General features: G+C 39.0%; 1 protein-coding gene across 6 annotated transcripts in view; it reads right to left on the reverse strand.

The window, feature by feature from the left end:
• Window positions 1-19306, reverse strand: part of GOLGA4 (golgin A4) — a 142524-nt gene that overhangs the window by 32618 nt on the left and 90600 nt on the right. For all 6 annotated transcript variants that reach the window (XM_014592659.2, XM_006161068.2, XM_006161067.2 and 3 more), the window contains 4 exons: window positions 14474-14652; window positions 10510-10641; window positions 5888-6043; window positions 17-4227 (listed from right to left, as the gene is read on the reverse strand). In XM_014592659.2, coding sequence (XP_014448145.1) covers window positions 17-4227; window positions 5888-6043; window positions 10510-10641; window positions 14474-14652 — 4678 coding nt within the window. The remainder of the gene's footprint in view (window positions 1-16; window positions 4228-5887; window positions 6044-10509; window positions 10642-14473; window positions 14653-19306) is intronic.

Below are 19306 nucleotides of genomic sequence, written 5' to 3' on the forward strand. Positions count from 1 at the left end.
GTCCATTTCGTGTGCACGCTCTTTCTTCAGGAGATCCAACTCTTGCTGATGCTCCTTCCTCAACACTCGGAGGTCTTTCTGCAGTCTCGCGACCTCCCTGCTCAGCTTCTGCTTTTCTCGCTCTGCTCCTGCTAATTTCAACTCCAGGTCATTGTGCTGGGCATCTGGATTATTAAGCAACTGGGGTTGAACTACCTGTGATTCGGACTTTCCTTCAGCACTATCTTCCAGAACTTCTGAGGGTTTCTCTTTTCTGTCCACCTGTTTCTGCAAAGCCTGTAATTCTTCGTACTTGGAGCTCAGCTCTTCCATTTCAATTCTATGTACTTCCTTCTCGCGTTCTAAGCTGGAATCCAGCTCTTTGATCTTTTGCTCCAAGATCTGACAGGTTAGTTCTTTCTCCTGGAGGGTTTTCTGGACATCGTCAATCGCATTTTCCAGGTTTTGCTTTGGCGCTCGGTTGTTTTGACCTCCCTCTTCTTCCACGTGCTGGGATATTATCGAGGAACATTTCTTGGTTTGTTCTCCAAGTTCTTCTTGAAGGCGATCTATCATAACTTGATCCTCACGCTGCTTTGCTTCGGCGTGTTCTAATTTTATTAAGAGCTCCTGGTATTTGCGCTGTATTTCAGAATGTGAAGAAATGGTGTCTGCTTTCTCCTGCTCTAGCTTCTGTATTAGCTTTTCTTTTTCAGTTAAGCTTCTTTGTAAATCACTGAGTTTTTCGTCGTATGTTTTCTGCACACAGCCTTGGGAATCTACTTCGTCTTGCTCCATACACACTGTGGCATTTTTTGCTGATCTGGGTAAAATGGGTGTTTCTGACTCAAGCGAACTTTCCACCGACATAAGTTTTTCTTCCAACAGGAGAACTTGCTTGTCTCTTTCCTGCAGTTTTGTATTAAGCTCATTCAAACAGCTTTCGGTATCTTTCTTATATTGCTGTTCTTTCTCTTCCATCTGAGATAACAACTGTTTCTTGATGGCGGCAATTTTTTGTTCCGCCTTTTTCTTCAGCTCCGCTAATTTTGCAGCACTTTCTAACTCCAGTCTATCTTCCAATGCTTTTAATTCCTCTTCTTTGTTTTTCATACCTGAATTCACAAGTTCCAATTCCTTCTTCGTAGTTTCAAGTTCAGTTGTCATGGAAGACAACTGCTTTTCAAGCCTTAAAACTTTTTCTTCCGTTTCTTTAATCTTGTTGTCCTTTTCTTCTTCTAACTCCTGAAAGCGCTGAAGTTTCTGAAACAATTCTTTCTGTTCAATATCCTTTTGTTGATTAGAATTTTTAAGAACTTCATTTAAGGACTCAATTTCAATGGTTTTCTGCGTAACACAGTCCTCTAATTCCACAATTTTCGCTGTTTGAGTCTTTAACTCAGTCTCTAAATCACATTCCTTTTTCTCCAACTTGATCTTTTCTTCCATTTCGCCCTTTAAACCTTCAAATTTTTTATTTTGCTGATCAAGGTCTTCCTTCAGTAAATTTATCTGCTCGTTCTTTTCACCAGATTCCTTGGTTTTTAAGTCAAGTTGTATCTGCAATTCTTTAATAGTGTTTTGGTACTGTGTGCATCTCGACTGTGCTTTCTTCTTCCATTCCGAGAATTTGTTGGACCAGTGATCCACCTGCTCAAGAGCAGACATTTTCTCTTTACTCAGAGTATCAACTTTCAAAGACAAATCTTGCACCTTATCCTGCAATTCCCGTCGTTCTTCATCGTACTGCATACTTAGTGAAGAAACGGCTGCTTCTTTTTCAGCGAGGCTGGTGCTATTCTGAAGCTGAACATTCAAGTCCGTTAGTTGTTTATTAAGACTGCTAATTTCAGATTTTTTTTCTGTAAGTTCTTCTTTCATCAACGTGACAGCGTTGATGTTTTCAGACAATTCTTTCTTCAACTGTGTGATGCAAGACTCCTTTTCGGAGGCAGCCTGCTGCTGATTGCCACCTTCCTTTTGTAAGGCTTCTTTTTCTGTTACAAGACTTTCGATATCAGCCTTCAGGCTCTTAATGTGATTGTCCCTTTCTTCTAACTGAAGAGTAACCTGTTGAAAAGAACTACTTAGCGTATTTTGCTCCTCTGTTAGCTGTCTAAGTTGTGCTTCTAATTCGGAAACCCTGAGGATTTTAAGTAGCAGTGCCTCCTTAAGTGTAGTTGTGCGGTGCTGACAATGGGAAATTCTAGAAAGCATGGCACTGGTTTTACTAATACTAATGTTGAGTAGCTCATTTGTTTTCGCTTCTAATAAAGCTTCAGTTTTCTTACAGTAAACACCTAGCTGAACTAGTTCCTCAGCTAGTTTTCTGAATTCCAAGCTTTTGTCCTCTAGGCTTTTCTGACTTCTTTCATGGGACGATTTCAAACTCCGGAATTCTTCATCGGTGGTTTTCAATTTGTCAGTCAACTCACAAAGCGTCAGCTTATCTTTTTCTCCCAGCGTCTTCAGTTCCATTAGTTGCTCTTGAAGAAAAGCATTTTCCTTCAGAGAGTGAGTCAAGTCCACCTCCAGCTTTTCAACTTGCGTTTTCAGCGTAGTTTCATTTTGTGAGAGAGAATTCATTTGAATAGACTTCTGCTTGAACTGCTCCTGTAATTCTTTCAATGCTGCATCCTGCTTAACACCTTCTTCCTTCAGCCATGTTATTTCCTTGCTCATCTCTTCTTTCTCACACCCAAATATGAGGATCTTTTGCTTCAGCTCTGCTACCTCTTGTTCTTTCTCCTGTAATTGGATTTCCTGTTTCTCCTGAAGTTCTTCAGCTTGCTGATGGAGTTTCTTTTCCCAGGTTGCTATGACTTCCTTGAGTTCTCGCTGGTGCACCTCAGTCAGGCTTTCTATCTGCTCTTTTTGGTTTGTCTCCAGTCTTGACACTGCATCATTGATTCCAGCTGAGTTAGCCTGTGCCATTTCCAGCATTTTGGCATTGAACTGTTTTTCTTTCTGACTAAGCTCTAGAACAGTGTTTTCAAGCTCTTTTTTAAGTTTAGCTTCCTGATCCAACAGTTTCTTTTTTAATGTTTCTTGCATCTCCTTTGCTTTTTGCTTAATTTTCTCCATCTTTTTTTCTTGGTTTGTAAATTTGGTTTCATATTCCTCATGCAAAGTACTGATACTGTCCTCCTTGGCTGACAACTTCTGTTTGAGTATCTCTATTTCTTTGTTCTGTCCTTCTCTCATTTGTAAAATCGTATTTTCCTTTTCCATCAAGATTTGTTTTGTCTGTTCATGCTCTATGTTATTATCTTTAAGTCGAGACTCATAGAGTTCCGTTAACGATTTCACTTTTTGCTCCGTTTCATTACTCTGTTTCTCCAGTTGCTGCATTAAGTCCCGCACTTGGATTCTGTGAGTATCTAATTCAGCACAAACATCTTTCTTTTGTGTTTCAGCCTCAGCTACCTGTTTGCTAAGAAGAATTCTCTCTGTTTCCAAATCCAACAACTTCTGCTGCATTTGGGCCAACTGTTCCTCGTATGCTTTTGCCTGCTCATGTGTGGTAGTTTCGTATGACTGAAAAAGATCCAGCTTAGCAGATGCCTGCTGGAGTTCCCCTTTAGACCTTTTAATATCTGCCTCTAAATTTTCAACATGCGCTTGATGCTCTTTCAGGTGCTTGTCTTTTTCCTTCAGCAGAAGCCCAAGCTGATTAATTTCATCTTTCAGTGCCTTTTCTGTTCTCTGGATAGACATTTCCTTCTCTTCGATGATACTGTCAACTTGTTGCTGGTGATGATTTTTCTGTTCATCCAACTTGGCCTCTAATTCCTGCTTCATTTTATCTGCTTGATCTCTGAGAACAGAAAGTTCCTCTTCTAGCTTGTGACGGGCTTTTAATACTTCGGACAATTCAGAGGACAATGATTCCAGTTCTGTTTGCTTAACGTCAAGCTTTTCCAAAGTCTTTTCATTCATCTCCTCTATGTGGGCCTGGAAGAGAATCTCTTTATCTTTCAACAATGCTTCTTTTTCTTGCTCACATTTTTCTCTAAGATGTTCCATTTCAATCTGATGCTGTTGTTCTAAGACTTGGAGTTTTTCAGTCCAAATGTTATCCTGCTGGTGCTGTAGGCTCTCCAATTCCCTCTTGTGTTTTTCAACCATGATTGTCATTTCTTTATTGTGCTTATTTTTTTCAGCTTCCAAATGAACAGTTAAATCTTCTGACTGATTTTTGTTTTCTTGTACACTTTTCTCCAAAGAACTTTCCAATTCAAGAATTCTCTGTCAATGAAAATGGATTTATTTTAATTAAAATGCATATCTACTTATTAACAATGATACACATACATAATATCTTCCAGCCTCTTAAAGATTAAAGCTTAGATAAGTAACCTTACATATAATACTAAACACCAGAAGGATACCTGTTTTCAACTACTAAAGGAATCATATAACAAATACATATTTTTTATATCTACGATTGTCATTTTAATAGCTCCAAAATAAAAATTGTCTTATGATCAGAAACAAATTTTGTGAAATATGTGTATTTTGACTAAATTTTAAAAAATTTATACTTAAATTTTTACAGTTACATCTGTACATCATAAAAAATGACTTTTCCAAGCATGAATAGTGTATTAGTCCAGCCAGATATTACCATATACACTATCACCACCAGAGAACTTTTTATTTTTAGAAAAAACATTTTTAACATAACCCATAGTCCTAGATTCTTTCTACTTATTTATGTAAACACTTCAACTATATTTTAAAGAATATTCTAAATGAATATTTAAAAAATCATAAAACAGATCAACAGTAACTTTTGGTAGAAAGATGGATTTTTTTTTTCTCTGTTTTCTTTTAAGGTCTCCAATAGTATTTTATTACTTTTCATGATTTAATTTTGGAAGAAAAATAATTTATCTGATATTTCTACCCCAAAATTATTATTTAGAAGATTTTTATTCCTAAAAAGAAAGAACTTACACTAATTTTACTAAAGATTACTATTACTTCATAAAATATCAATTTTTATTCTGAAGGAAAAAAAAAAAACAAAAAACAACTAAGTTAGACAGAGCCAGGAATGTCAGAGCTGGCGAGGACCTAAGGAATGATCAAACCCAACCTCCTCAGGTGACGAGTGAGGAAATCACAGTACAATTAACTTACAACGCCAGCAAGAGGGAGACCTAGACCTCCTAAGTCCCCATTTCACCTACTGTGTCGCCTTTGGTAAATGATGCTAGTGGAAAAATAAAGCACACTTTAGAACTACAGGTAAGAAGTGTGATCTTTTCACTTTCTAATCAAAGCAAAAAAGGCAAAGAGGCTGAATAACAGTCACATTCAAAAATAGGTCATGTATTTTAAATAGTGATGAAGAAAATGCCAGAAGGCCTTCAAATGTGCACACTGAGACATTTACACAAATATATTTCTTATAGGACTACATTTAAAATGGAAAATTTAGAGGAACTTAGATGCAAAAGCAAGGCACTGGTGTAATAAAACTGTGATCTAAGCGGAGAAAGGCTGACGTTCAGGCAGGACCTAGCATGAGATAAAGGAGACAAGCAAGACGGTGCCAGAGCAAATGCGGCCTATGAAGGGAGGCACCTTCCTGAGATCGGGGATGAGAGCAGCGAGTGGAGATGCTGCAGAGCTCGAGTGCAAACCAGCAGCGTGAGGGCTGACAGAGACACCAGCTAACGGCAGAACTAGAAGCACCGTGGAGTAAACGCAGAGCCCAAAGCCAAAGTGACTCCCAAGACCAGCTCTCCCTATCTAAGAGTGAAGAGCATGCATACCCAACTCTATCCAGTAAAACAAAGGCTTCTCCAAAACTTCACACTAACTGGAGAGAAACGAATGGTTTTAGTTTCGTAAATAATTTCACGATGCTGGATGGAAAATGACTGGTTTTTAAACGTACAGTTCTGTATGTCTCCACTTCTTGCTGGAGGTCCCGAAGTTTATTTTCACTCTCTATGAGGATTGCCTTTTTCTGCAGCTCTAACTCTTCCAGGGCCAAAGATTCTTGCTGTTCTTTTTCTTGGGTGATCTTCAGATATTCTGATCGACTCTTTTCCTGTGCCAAAAACAATTAATACCACTTTAGACCCACATAAATCTTTAGCATTCCCAAAGTTAAAGATCTGCCCCCAGCCCTATGAGGTAAGCAATGTTACCATCTGTCTCCTCGCATGCTTTAGTCTATAGCAACAACGTACTATGGTTGTTCGAGTACGGTCCACTCAATCTTTGCCACAATTACTACTGAGACGAAAAATTTTCTTCCAGTAATGCTATGTCTGCTATTCTCTCTATTCAAAATGCTTTTGCAAAACCCTGCTGCATGTGAGGAGTTACACAACAGCTATCTATATTACAGAGTTAAGTGTTTTAACTCCAGGTCTAAAAACTAGATTTTAAGTTTATATAATCTGTAAGAAATACCTCATCATAGATGAGAACCCCACATTGGAAACCAAATCAAAACCAGATTATTTGTGAATACAAGTCCTGAAAAGTTTCTTTATCCTTATTATATATTAGTATTCCTAAGTGTTTATGATTTGAGAAGAGGATTTCTAGAAAGCATTTTTTAACACTGAATCAACACATTAAATGTTCATTTCTTAACTGAACTTCAATTTAAAAAACTGTACTTGGGACTAGCAGATGACATGGTGGTTAAGACACTGGACTCTCACATGGCCAAGTGAGTAGTTCAAGTTCCAGACTAAGTGGTTTAAAAATCAAGCTGTGTACATGTGCCGAAATTGTTAAGAGGAGAATGAAAGAGAAGGGATTGTGAGGCCATACCCCTTGGGAGAAATTTCTCTTTCTCTCTTTCTGTCTCCCTCTGGTGAGTACATGTGCCCTAAGACAAAAAGCGAAAGAAAGAAAGAAAGAGAGAAAGAGAGAAAGAGAGAAAGAAAGAGAACTAAAAAAAAAGAAAAAAGAAAATTGTACTTATCTATATACTTTAGTGAAGCACTCTGCTTTAGTATAACATCCTGTACCACATTATGAGTAGACTAATAACAACATACTAGTTTCTGTAACACCGATATTAAAAACGTTTTAGTCTGCACTTGATGTTTACTGCAGAACTATTCACCAAAGTCAAGATATGGAAGCAACATAAGTATCCATCTACGGATGAATGGATAAAGAAAATGTTGTATATACACAATGGAATATTATATAATCATTAAAAAGGACAAAAATCTAGTCAGTGGAAGTTTTGAATAGGTGAGCCTGGAGGATATTAGGTTCACTGAAATAAGCTAGGAACAGAAACAGAAATACCACATATTCTCCATATATAGAAACTGAAGAAAATGACCCTATGGAAGTAGGGAGATACAGAATGACTAACAGGATGCTGGAAAGGACAGAGGAGAAAGGAGAATAGAGAGATGTTAACTAACAGAAACAAAATTGCAAGTAAATAGAAGGAACAATATATACTGTTACAAAACACATTGGGGATAATGTGGATAAACACTGGATACAATGTTACAAATGGTTGAGATGATGTGTAGACTAACTTCTCTGGTTTAACCATTACACATTTTATTCATGTACTGAACAATCACACTATAACGGCTATATTAATTGAAAATTAACTAAAAATATGTATTTATCATTTTAAATAGACCATATTAATGTAAACTATACTTTAATATATCTCTGTATGCGCATAAAAAAGTAGACCCAGTCGCATGCATTTCTGATGCTATTCAATAGGCTGAAGGCCACATGGGAGGCATCCTCGCCTCTCCTAAAGTTAGGAACAGTGGCACATGCCTGTAGTCTAGACATCAAACATCCAAACATCTGGATAACTGGTATCTCAGAAGGCAAAGAGACTCATAAGGGCATTGAAATCTAGTCCATGAAATCCTGGAAGAAAACTTTCCGAACCTAGAGAGGCATTCAAAGGTTCAGACCCCAAAAATACAAAGGACCCCAAATAGAATCAACCCAAGATGATCTTCTCCAAGAACATTACAGCAAGATTGACCAAAACCACAGACAAAGACAAGATACTAAGATTGGCAAGAGAAAAACAGCAAGTTACCTACAAAGGATATCCCATCAGGCTGACAGCAGACCTCTCATCAGAAACAATGCAAGCAAAGAAAGAATGGGAAAATATATTCAAAGTGTTAAGGGAAAAGCAATTTCAACCAAGAATACTGTACCCAGCAATATTATTCTTCTTATGGGAAGAAAAGACAAGAACATTCTCAGATAAACAGAACCTGAAAGAATTTACCAAGACCAGACCAGATCTTCAAGAAGTTCTGAAGAGAATGCTATACCAGGAAAATTAAATACAGACACACAGAAATAAGAGTTCAATAACTAAGAAAATGGCCAACTTAATCATAGGGAGAAGTCTGAAGTTGAATATTATATCCCAGAATTTAATTGGGAAGATTGAACCACAACAGAAAATAGATTCAGTCTATGAGACTGAACTGGTGAAACAGAATTTTATGACTTTTGACTAAAACATTGCTGATTTTCTTCTAGGCTTTGTTTTCTGGTTTAAGGATTTTTGTCCTGTCTTAAGCTCCCAATAGGTTCATGTACCTACTATTTGAACAGGTTAGGATTCTGCAAAGTTACTTAACATTTCTTTGATTTATTAAAGCTAAAACTGCTTTTCTTGAAATTAAAAAATATATTTAAAAATACCTATTTAATGACCAAAGTAAGCTATATAGCACCAGCCAGGTGCTACCTTATAGTATATTCATTCTACTAGAGATTCACACCTAGAGTCAGACATGTATTCACGGATATGTATATACCAGCTGAACTTGCTATCGAAAGAAGTTAGATTATTTAAGCAATTCTGTGACTCAATAAAATGTAGGGAATAAAAGGAATGGAAAACAGCTGTAGATACTTGAGATAGTGTGGGAGGAAGGTGGGAAATGTCAGAGAGTGAGAAAGAGGGGTAAGATATATGTGTGTGTGTGATACACACACACACACACACATATAAAACCAGAAATGGAAAATTATTGATGATAACATGCATGATTAAGCCACTATGCATTATATTCTGGATGGGAAACTGTAACAATGCTCAGGGAATGAATGTAAATTAATTATTTTTTAAAAAATGTTTCCAAAGAAAATTTTTAAAAAAGAATTATTTTGTTTAAATTTTTAAAATAAATAAATAATACATATTACTTTATAAAAAATAACTTTATATTTTTTAAAAACTACATTTTGCTATGAACATTTTTATGGCAACATATTTTCCCAATTGAAAAAAAATTTTTGTTATAAACTTTTAAGTTATACTATTTCAACAAATCTTTCTGTAAAACCTGAATCTTTACTTTTCTGATTATTGTTTTCATTAATTCAACTATTATTTTTTCTTTTTAATTTTTCCAGAGAGTGTATGTGCTCACCAGACAGAAACAAAGAAGGAAAGTCAGAAAACACTATCCATGGAACATGGTCACGCCACAATCCCTTCTGCTCCATCTCTCCACTGTGCTGAGATTCTGGGAAGGCATGGACATGCACCTGATGTGTTTTGCTTCTTCTAAAATTTTCAAAAATGGTGTTAGAGAGCATGTGCACTCACCAGAGAGAGAGTGAGAGACAGAGAGAGTGAGAAAGCACTCCCTGGGTGAGATGGCCCCTTTCACAACTCCAATCTCCTTTCAGGGTTTGGCATACACATGCACATACCTGATATGTTCTCCAAGCCCCCAGGTCCAGAACTCAAACCGTGTGGGATTTAGCCACCTTAACCAGCACGCCACTGGCTGGCTCACTGACGTGTTTTTCAAGTTGCCTGAGGTGTGGGTTCTCTAACCATCAGGCTACAGGGCTGGGCTTCATTTTTTTCTTCTTTAATATACATTCAGACAAAACTTTCCAGCCTTGAATGCTAGGTATATTTAGTCTGGTGGGTTTTTCTTTTTTTATTTTTTTGAGAGGTTTTTGTTATAGGGCGTGTGCGTTCGCCAGACAGACAGAGAGACAGAGAGACAGAAAGCAAGAAATCACCCCCCCCCCAGGGGGATGGCTATTTCACAATCCCTTCTCCTCCATTCTCCTCTGAGGATCTTGGGCACACATGCACACGCGCCCGGCGTGAGTTTAAGCCACCAGGTCCGAGACTTGAACCACAGTCGACTACGTGGGAGTCCAGTGACATAGCCATTACGCTAACTGCTGGTCCCAGTCTGGTGGGTTTTTAGACATTCTTCCTGAAGTGTGCAGTTGATGTTTCAATTAACCCATCTTTCCATTTTCTTCTCCCTAACTATGGCTTATTGCCAGAATAGCATAATGGACCAAGTGATGAAAGATCGTTAGGTCAGTGAATTTCATTTTCTCACAATGCTAACTAAGCAAACAAGCTCTGACAGTCTTGCTTGCCCATTTCTGATCCTCTCTACAGACCCAAAGGTGAAAGCTGCTGGTAGTCTGACCTCACTGGGAGGCAGGGGTGGGAGGAGGACCCCTCTGAAGTTTACCCATAATGAAAACAAAATGGGTACTTACAAGAGCTACTTTCATCTGCTCCTGAAATTCCCTTTCTCGGGTCTGAAACTTCTTGGTCAGTTCCTGCTCCTTGCTGGCCAGCTCCTTTGCATGAAGTTTCTGTAGTTTGGCAATTTGCTCTTCTGAGGATTTCTGAAAACCAGCCGAATGAGTGAAAATACCCAGAATACAATATGTAACTCCACAAGTAATACTTATTATAGGTTAATGAAACTAATACTTAGGAGGAAAAAATCAGAACACATTTCGATCACGACAGTTAAAAGAAGCCAATGATGTTCCCTCTTCATTGAAAGCAAGAGGTGCGGCTTAGGTAATAAGAGTTCTATGGCCATTTCCACGCCTCGCAGGGATGTTCCCCACAGGTCAGGACAGGGGAGAGGATACGGATGCTCCCAGAGAGGGACTTCATCGTGGTCAAACTGCCCTCCTGGCTGCAGCAATCTAACTACGCACAATTTTCCAGGCAGGTATAATACATTTAAGTGTATTCACCTTGCTTTCTCTTGGTTAGGAAAATTCAGTCTCATAAAAATGTCAAATATCCTATATAAGCCTAAAAAATCAATACTGTATAGCCAAATAGAACTATTAATGAAATGAGGCAGGGAGTTATTAGACAAAATAAACACTCAGTCTTCTAAAAACTAAGAGTAATTAGGAGAGGTTACCAGATAAAAGATATGATAAACCCAGAGTAAATATAATACTGCAATACTGGCACATGAACAAAACAATGGGACAGCACAAAACCCAGAAAAAAAAATACATGTAATAAACTAGTAAGTTAGACTGTAATAGAGATAATACAGTTTATCAGGGTAAAAGAGATGGATAATTAAACTAATGATTTGGAGACTACTAAGTAGTTATCTGGAAACCATTTAAGTTAAACCCCTACCTCACCCCTTACACAAGACAAATTTCGAGTGGATGAAAGATGGAATCACGAGCCCACCAGGCGGCATGGTGGTTAAGTCGCTGGACACCCACATAGCTGAATGCGGTCTGAGTCCCAGACCACTTTCCCTTCTCTCTCTGGTCAAATTAAAACACCAATCAGGAGACTGCTTATTATGGGACATTCATGCAATGCAATTCTGCACAGCCTTTAAACAAATCAGTATCACTAACAATTTCCAAGATAGATTATTCATTGGAAAAGCAAAATATAGCATACATAACATGATAACTTTTTTTTTGAAAAGTTTTTGGTTTAGGGTGCGTGCACACGCCAGAAAGACAGAGAGAGACAAAGAGATAGAAAGCGAGAAATCACCCCCCCCCCCAGGGGGGAAGGCCACGCTGCAATCCCTTCTCCTCCATTCTCCTCTCGGGATCTTGGGCATGCATGCACACGCATCTGGCTTGAGTTTAAGACACTGAGTCCGAGGCTCGAATCACAGTTGACTACATGGGAGTCCAGCGACACGGCCATTACATCAACTACTGGTCCCCTAACATGCTAACTTTTGTGTTAAGGGAAAAAAAAAAGAGGTTATAATAAAACATTAAAGAGAGGGGCTGGTAGGTGGTGTGGTGGTTAAGGGCACTGGACTCCCACATGACTGACCATGGTCTGAGTCCCGGATCTGGTGGCTTGCTTTCTCCCTTTCCCTCCCTCCCTCCCTCCCTCCCTTCTTCTCTCCCTCTCCCTCTGTCACACACACGCGCGTGCACACACACACACACACACACACACACACACACTCTCTCCCTCTCTGGTCAAATTAAAATTAAAATAAAGTTAAATAAAATAATTCTTTTTTAAAAAAACGTAAGAGAGAAACTACAAGCGGAGACTCTCTCTTGAAAGTATACTCAAAAAGAAAACAATGATTTTCTTTGGGAAAACTAAGGGGCTAAAGTGGAAGGGCATCTTTTCCCTGTATAGTTTTTATACGCTGGTTTTATCCTACAGGTCCATATTACCAACTTTAAAATAATTCATTTATTATGTTTAAGTTGTTAGATTCAATGGTAACATTACTTATCACATCAAATAACTTATTTCTGAAAATACAGACAAGCAGTTATAGTCAAGGTCTATATATCCAATAACTGGTCACACATAACCTCTGCTCTGTAAGTTTCTATAGTTTAGCAAAGGAAGAAAACATAGGAAAAGAACATAATTTGTGCCCTCCCATATCTATACCCACGAGATAATTCTTTATACAATACCTGCTGTGCACTAGTAAGTAAAAGCACAGAAACCTTACCAGGAGTTTGGAAACCACACACGGAAACTCTGAAATTCGAGCCTTAATTATCTGTATGTGTGGTTTATCTTGAGCCATTTTAGTGGCTGGAAAAGAGGATCAAGAACATAAATGGGAATTGGTAAAGGAATAAAGTGGGCAGCGTCAACAAAGCCAAGTATGATGGGGGGAAACGGGCAAAACCAAAGCAGAGAAAATGGCTAAGAAAGGAGCTGGGGCCATCAGGTGGCATGGTGGGTAAGGTGCTGAATCCCACATGGCTGACTGCATGATTCGAATCTCAAACCCAAGAGCGTGAAAAACATGAACCCAATGGCTTGGAAAACATGCCAGGCATTGGGGCCAGCAGGTGGCGTGGTGGTTAAAGGTGCTGGACTCCCACATGGCTGACCACATTTCCAGTCCCAGACCTAGTAGCCTGCTTTCTTACTTTCCTTCTCTCTCTCTCTCTCTCTCTCTGATCAAACTAGAATATATTAAATAAAGTTAAATAAAATAATTCTTTATAAAAAGAAAAACATGCCAGGTACAGTTTGCATGCCTAAAATCTAGAGAGAATGGAGAAGACAGGATTGCAGTGTGGCCATCCCCTTTGCGCGGGTGATATCTCACTTTCCCTCTCCCCTCTCTCTGTCTCTCTCTAGGAAGTCCATGCACTATACATCATAAAAAATTTTGAAACAATAATAATAATGATAAAGAATGAAAGAAAAAAGAAAGGAGCTAGATGCTGGGAGGGGTCATGAGGATGACATGTTCATGTTTCTGAACACTGGAAATCTATGAGACTTTTAAAATTCATTAAATTCTGGGACTAGCAGTTGGCGTAATGGTTATGTTGCTGGACTCCCATGTAGTCAACTGCGGTTTGAGTCCCGGACCCGGTGACTTAAAACTCACGCCAGGTGCGTGTGCGTGCGTGCCCAAGATCCCAAGAGGAGAATGGAGGAGAAAGGACTGTGGCGTGGCCATCGCCCCGGGGGGTGATTTCTCGCTTTCTGTCTCTCTGTCTCTCTGTCTCTCTGTCTTTCTGGCAAGCACACGTGCCCTATAGCAAAAACCTCTCAAAAAAAAAAAAAATTGACTAAATTCTGAAAGAGACCTTTTCAAAAGGTCACTACCCGCATTTACGTGTGCCCAACATCCCAAGAGGAGAATGGAGGAGGAGGTTTTGCAGTGTGGCCCATCCCCTGGGAGGTGATTTCTCACTTTCTTTCTGTCTATTTCTGTCTCTCTTTGTCTCTCTGGAGAGTACATGAACCCTATAGCAAAAATCTCTCTCAAAAAAAAAAAAAAGAAAAGAAAAAAAAGGAGAAGAAACAGAACATTAAGTAATAATGATTCTTTAAAATATTTTAAGACAACTTAGCATCTCAGGCACATTCTCCATCACTCCCTTAAATACCAAGCTCCTTCTTGGTCAAATTCTGTGGAAGGCACACTACAAAACAGCTCGGCAGCCTGCCTTCAAGGAGCCTAACAGGGAGCACAGAACAGTTCATGCACATCTCAGTTTATAACACGGCCCACTAGAGTGAGAACAGCGTTTCGAAGTTTCGAAGGATCACCTAAGTATTAAATTCCCTTCTCTATCAAAGTCCTTCTTGTTTATTGTATCTTAAATATCACGAAACTGTCAAGGTCTAAAATACAAATGAACTCTTCCTTCAAAGACTGTAGGAAAAACATCAGCCTTAAGTTTCAAATCGCAGTAGCCCACTCCAATCCAGAATTATTCTTACTTTCATTGTATCAACCACCTCCTGTTTCACCCGACTTAATTCCTGTTGAAAACTGGTTCGCTCTTCCTCATTTGTTTTTTCGATAGCCTTTATTTTTTCATCCATTTCTGCTTTCATTTTTCTCCGTGCTTCTTCTGTTTTTTGGGCTGTACTCAAGGCTTTTTCAAGTTCCTCAAAAGCTATAATGAAAAAAGTAGAAAACAAGTATCTCAAGAAATACTTTCGTCATGCTAAAGTGTTTTACATTCAGTTTATGAGAACTAAGAGCAGCAATTAGCGGGACAGGTTAGAAAACATTATCGTTCTAAGCCAAGAAATATTTCTGAGCTGTTCAACAAAACCACAGAAATGTTTAGTCATCGAAACCCGTTTGCCACTGGGTTCTGAATTAGAATATTAAAACTGCTTACATGAGCCTAAGCTTAGATGTTTGAAAAATGTATTAAAGTACTAACGGTTGCCCACTCTCCCCATCAGTGTCCTTATGGATAGCAAATTCAATGAAAAGAAGTCTGGTTCTTACTTCTGTATTATACAATTTCAATTGCTTTTTTGTCCCTATACAGTTTTTAACTAGCACCAATAATTATAATACTACATTGTATGCTCACTAGGACATTTTTTCAAATGGAAAAATTATTTTTTGGCAAATCTTATTTTTAAAAACTTCTTAACCATGTATAGAGCGGGGTCTGTTGTTTCCTTTTGAAAACATTTACTGACTCAATCACATATCTAAACTTTGTGTTTTGAAATAAAACTTACTCCTTGTATAAGTTTCATACTAGGGTTCTTTTCAGCTGACAGAAAGAAACTTTTACCTGATTTCACAGTATATAGAAAGGCACTACCGGCAACAGGTCACTGGGTGAGACAAGTAGGAATCCAGGTTCCCCCCAAATAATCGTGTTGCTATAGTATAAGGTCTTTACGGAAGCTACATAGTTTACCCAGCATCCAACAAAATAAGGAGAGGTACAATAGGCGGGTAAGTTGGCACCAAACAATGTGTGTGTTTTTGTATATATTTATGTGTGTATGTGTGTGTTTTATAATATTATGTATATACACACATGCACGCACACACATACACAAATGCATTATTAGCAATAACGGTACCCTGTGAAAATCCAACTGCTACTGCCATGCTATTGGGCCACTGGAGAAGCCATGATGTGTTTTTCTATGCGAAAATGCATCATGACTTTTCTGATGACCCAACAGATTATTATCTTTAATCCTCACTGAATATAAGTCCCCATACTTGTCTATACCATACAGACAGAATAGAAACAAAACTTCAAAACGGGTTCCTAACCCTATCAAGAAACATGCCCAGGGGTGCACTTCACTGACACTTCCAGCATTTTCACTGCTCACTTTCAGTGGTGTAACCTATGGCATCTCAGGAAAAAGGCTTATTTATAACCACAACTGAGTTTGACGGTGATTGGTCGCAAGAAGTACATACCTTAAGACAAATATCTATTCTAAAGCATTTTCCTAATGGAGGACTGCATTAGGCACAAAAGAGGCAAAATAGGGTTGCCTTCTAGTAAGAAGTAGGAAACATTCTGCCCAACAGTAGAAAAAATAGCGTACCTAGCAATTATCTACCTTTGATGCAAAAAACAAATCTGTCTAAGTTATTCATCTTATAATGCCCGAAGTCTAAAACTGATGCTTAAATAAGGCCTAGATTTCAAGGAAAAATTAACTGACTGGTAACATTCTACCTTGACGGGCATTTGCCTACAAATACCAAGGTACGATCTCTAGACATGAAAGCTGGAAATAAACTATTTAATGAAAAATGTTGGCTTTGTTTTACTTAAACATTCATTTGCTATAAATTCTATCGTCAACCAAAGAGAAATAATTAATTCTTGTTACTGGGGCCGGCAAGTGGTATGATGGTTAAGGCACTGGACTCCCACATGGCCGACCATGGATCAAATCCCGGACCTGACAGCTTGCTTTCTCACTTTCCTTCTCTTTTTCTCTGGCCAGATCAAAAAATAATAATGATAACAAATAAAATTAAATAAATTTTTGAAAAAAATGTAATTCTTGTTACTACCAATAAATTACTGAGTTGTTGGAAATCATGATGCATTTTTGCATAGAAAAATACATCATGGGGTGAGCAGATGGCATAGTGGTTATGTTACTGAACTCCCACATGGCCAACTGTGATTTGAGTCCAGGACCAGCAGTCTGAAACTCACACCAGCCAGGCGCACGTGCCCAAGATCCAAAGAGGAAAATGGAGGAAAGAGGACTGCTGTGTGGCCATCCTGCCAGGGGTGAGGGAGGTGATTTCTCACTTTCCCTCTCACTGTCTCTGTCTCTCTATCTTGCACGCCACATACATATTCCCTAAGGCAAAAGAAAAGGAAAAGGAAAAAGAAAAAGAAGGAAGGAAGAAAGGAAGGAAGGAAGGAAGGAAAGCAAGAAGGAAAGTAAGAAAGAAAAACACATCTTGACCTTTCCGATGACCTAATAGGTTCCCCACTTAAAAATCAGTTAAGTAGATCCAAGCTGTGGTGACATGCACTGCTAAGACACTGTGTTCCACAGGCTGGGACCACAAAGAGTCCCAGGTTCAATTCCCAATCGAACCTAAGAGTCCAGGATCAGTGGCATGCACCTATAATCCCAGCAATCTACGCAGCCGAAGAGGGAAGACTGCAACACCGTAAGGCCCTGCCTTACAAAACAGGTTAAGTAAAGTGATTGATTATGGGAAAGACATCCTACAACCGAACGTGTACTGCTTGGTTTGTGGTGAAGGTTTAAATCTGGCAAAGAATGGGGAAAAGAAGGATAATATTTATAAAGCTTGGATGTCATCAGCACCTTCTCTTTATTATTCAGCATGGAAAACTATCTCAGCACTTCTAAGCACTCCACAGAAATACCTTAAATCAGGCTCTCGAAAACCTGAAGATAGTTTTTGTTTTTGTTTTTTACAGAGAGATTTTTGCTATAGGGCGTGTGTGCTCACCAGGAAGACAGAGAGAGACAGAGAGACAGAGAGACAGAAAGCGAGAAATCACCCCCGTGGGGGATGGCCACGCCACAATCCCTTCTCCTCCATTTTCCTCCTGGGATCTTAGGCACACCAACACATGGGCCCGGTGTGAGTTTAAGCCACCAGGTCTGGGACTCAAACCATGGTCGACTACATGGGAGTTCAGTGACATAGCCATTACGCTAACTGCTGGTCCCAAAACCTGAAGATAGTTTTGATACTCTTACAACACAGCAGAATTTAAATGAAAAATCCTTCTTAATTGCTTAACTGCAAAATAAAACAAAACTTTATATGGTCAATACCAAGTGACTATTTTTTTTTCCATTTTTGAAATTCCAAACTCCAATACCCGACCATGGATCAAATCCCGGACCTGACAGCTTGCTTTCTCACTTTCCTTCTCTTTTTCTCTGGCCAGATCAAAAAATAATAATGATAACAAATAAAATTAAATAAATTTTTGAAAAAAATGTAATTCTTGTTACTACCAATAAATTACTGAGTTGTTGGAAATCATGATGCATTTTTGCATAGAAAAATACATCATGGGGTGAGCAGATGGCATAGTGGTTATGTTACTGAACTCCCACATGGCCAACTGTGATTTGAGTCCAGGACCAGCAGTCTGAAACTCACACCAGCCAGGCGCACGTGCCCAAGATCCAAAGAGGAAAATGGAGGAAAGAGGACTGCTGTGTGGCCATCCTGCCAGGGGTGAGGGAGGTGATTTCTCACTTTCCCTCTCACTGTCTCTGTCTCTCTATCTTGCACGCCACATACATATTCCCTAAGGCAAAAGAAAAGGAAAAGGAAAAAGAAAAAGAAGGAAGGAAGAAAGGAAGGAAGGAAGGAAGGAAAGCAAGAAGGAAAGTAAGAAAGAAAAACACATCTTGACCTTTCCGATGACCTAATAGGTTCCCCACTTAAAAATCAGTTAAGTAGATCCAAGCTGTGGTGACATGCACTGCTAAGACACTGTGTTCCACAGGCTGGGACCACAAAGAGTCCCAGGTTCAATTCCCAATCGAACCTAAGAGTCCAGGATCAGTGGCATGCACCTATAATCCCAGCAATCTACGCAGCCGAAGAGGGAAGACTGCAACACCGTAAGGCCCTGCCTTACAAAACAGGTTAAGTAAAGTGATTGATTATGGGAAAGACATCCTACAACCGAACGTGTACTGCTTGGTTTGTGGTGAAGGTTTAAATCTGGCAAAGAATGGGGAAAAGAAGGATAATATTTATAAAGCTTGGATGTCATCAGCACCTTCTCTTTATTATTCAGCATGGAAAACTATCTCAGCACTTCTAAGCACTCCACAGAAATACCTTAAATCAGGCTCTCGAAAACCTGAAGATAGTTTTTGTTTTTGTTTTTTACAGAGAGATTTTTGCTATAGGGCGTGTGTGCTCACCAGGAAGACAGAGAGAGACAGAGAGACAGAGAGACAGAAAGCGAGAAATCACCCCCGTGGGGGATGGCCACGCCACAATCCCTTCTCCTCCATTTTCCTCCTGGGATCTTAGGCACACCAACACATGGGCCCGGTGTGAGTTTAAGCCACCAGGTCTGGGACTCAAACCATGGTCGACTACATGGGAGTTCAGTGACATAGCCATTACGCTAACTGCTGGTCCCAAAACCTGAAGATAGTTTTGATACTCTTACAACACAGCAGAATTTAAATGAAAAATCCTTCTTAATTGCTTAACTGCAAAATAAAACAAAACTTTATATGGTCAATACCAAGTGACTATTTTTTTTTCCATTTTTGAAATTCCAAACTCCAATACAG

This window comes from Tupaia chinensis, unplaced genomic scaffold, assembly GCF_000334495.1.
Source record: "Tupaia chinensis unplaced genomic scaffold, TupChi_1.0 Scaffold138098_1, whole genome shotgun sequence".
Classification (NCBI taxonomy): Eukaryota; Metazoa; Chordata; class Mammalia; order Scandentia; family Tupaiidae; genus Tupaia; species Tupaia belangeri.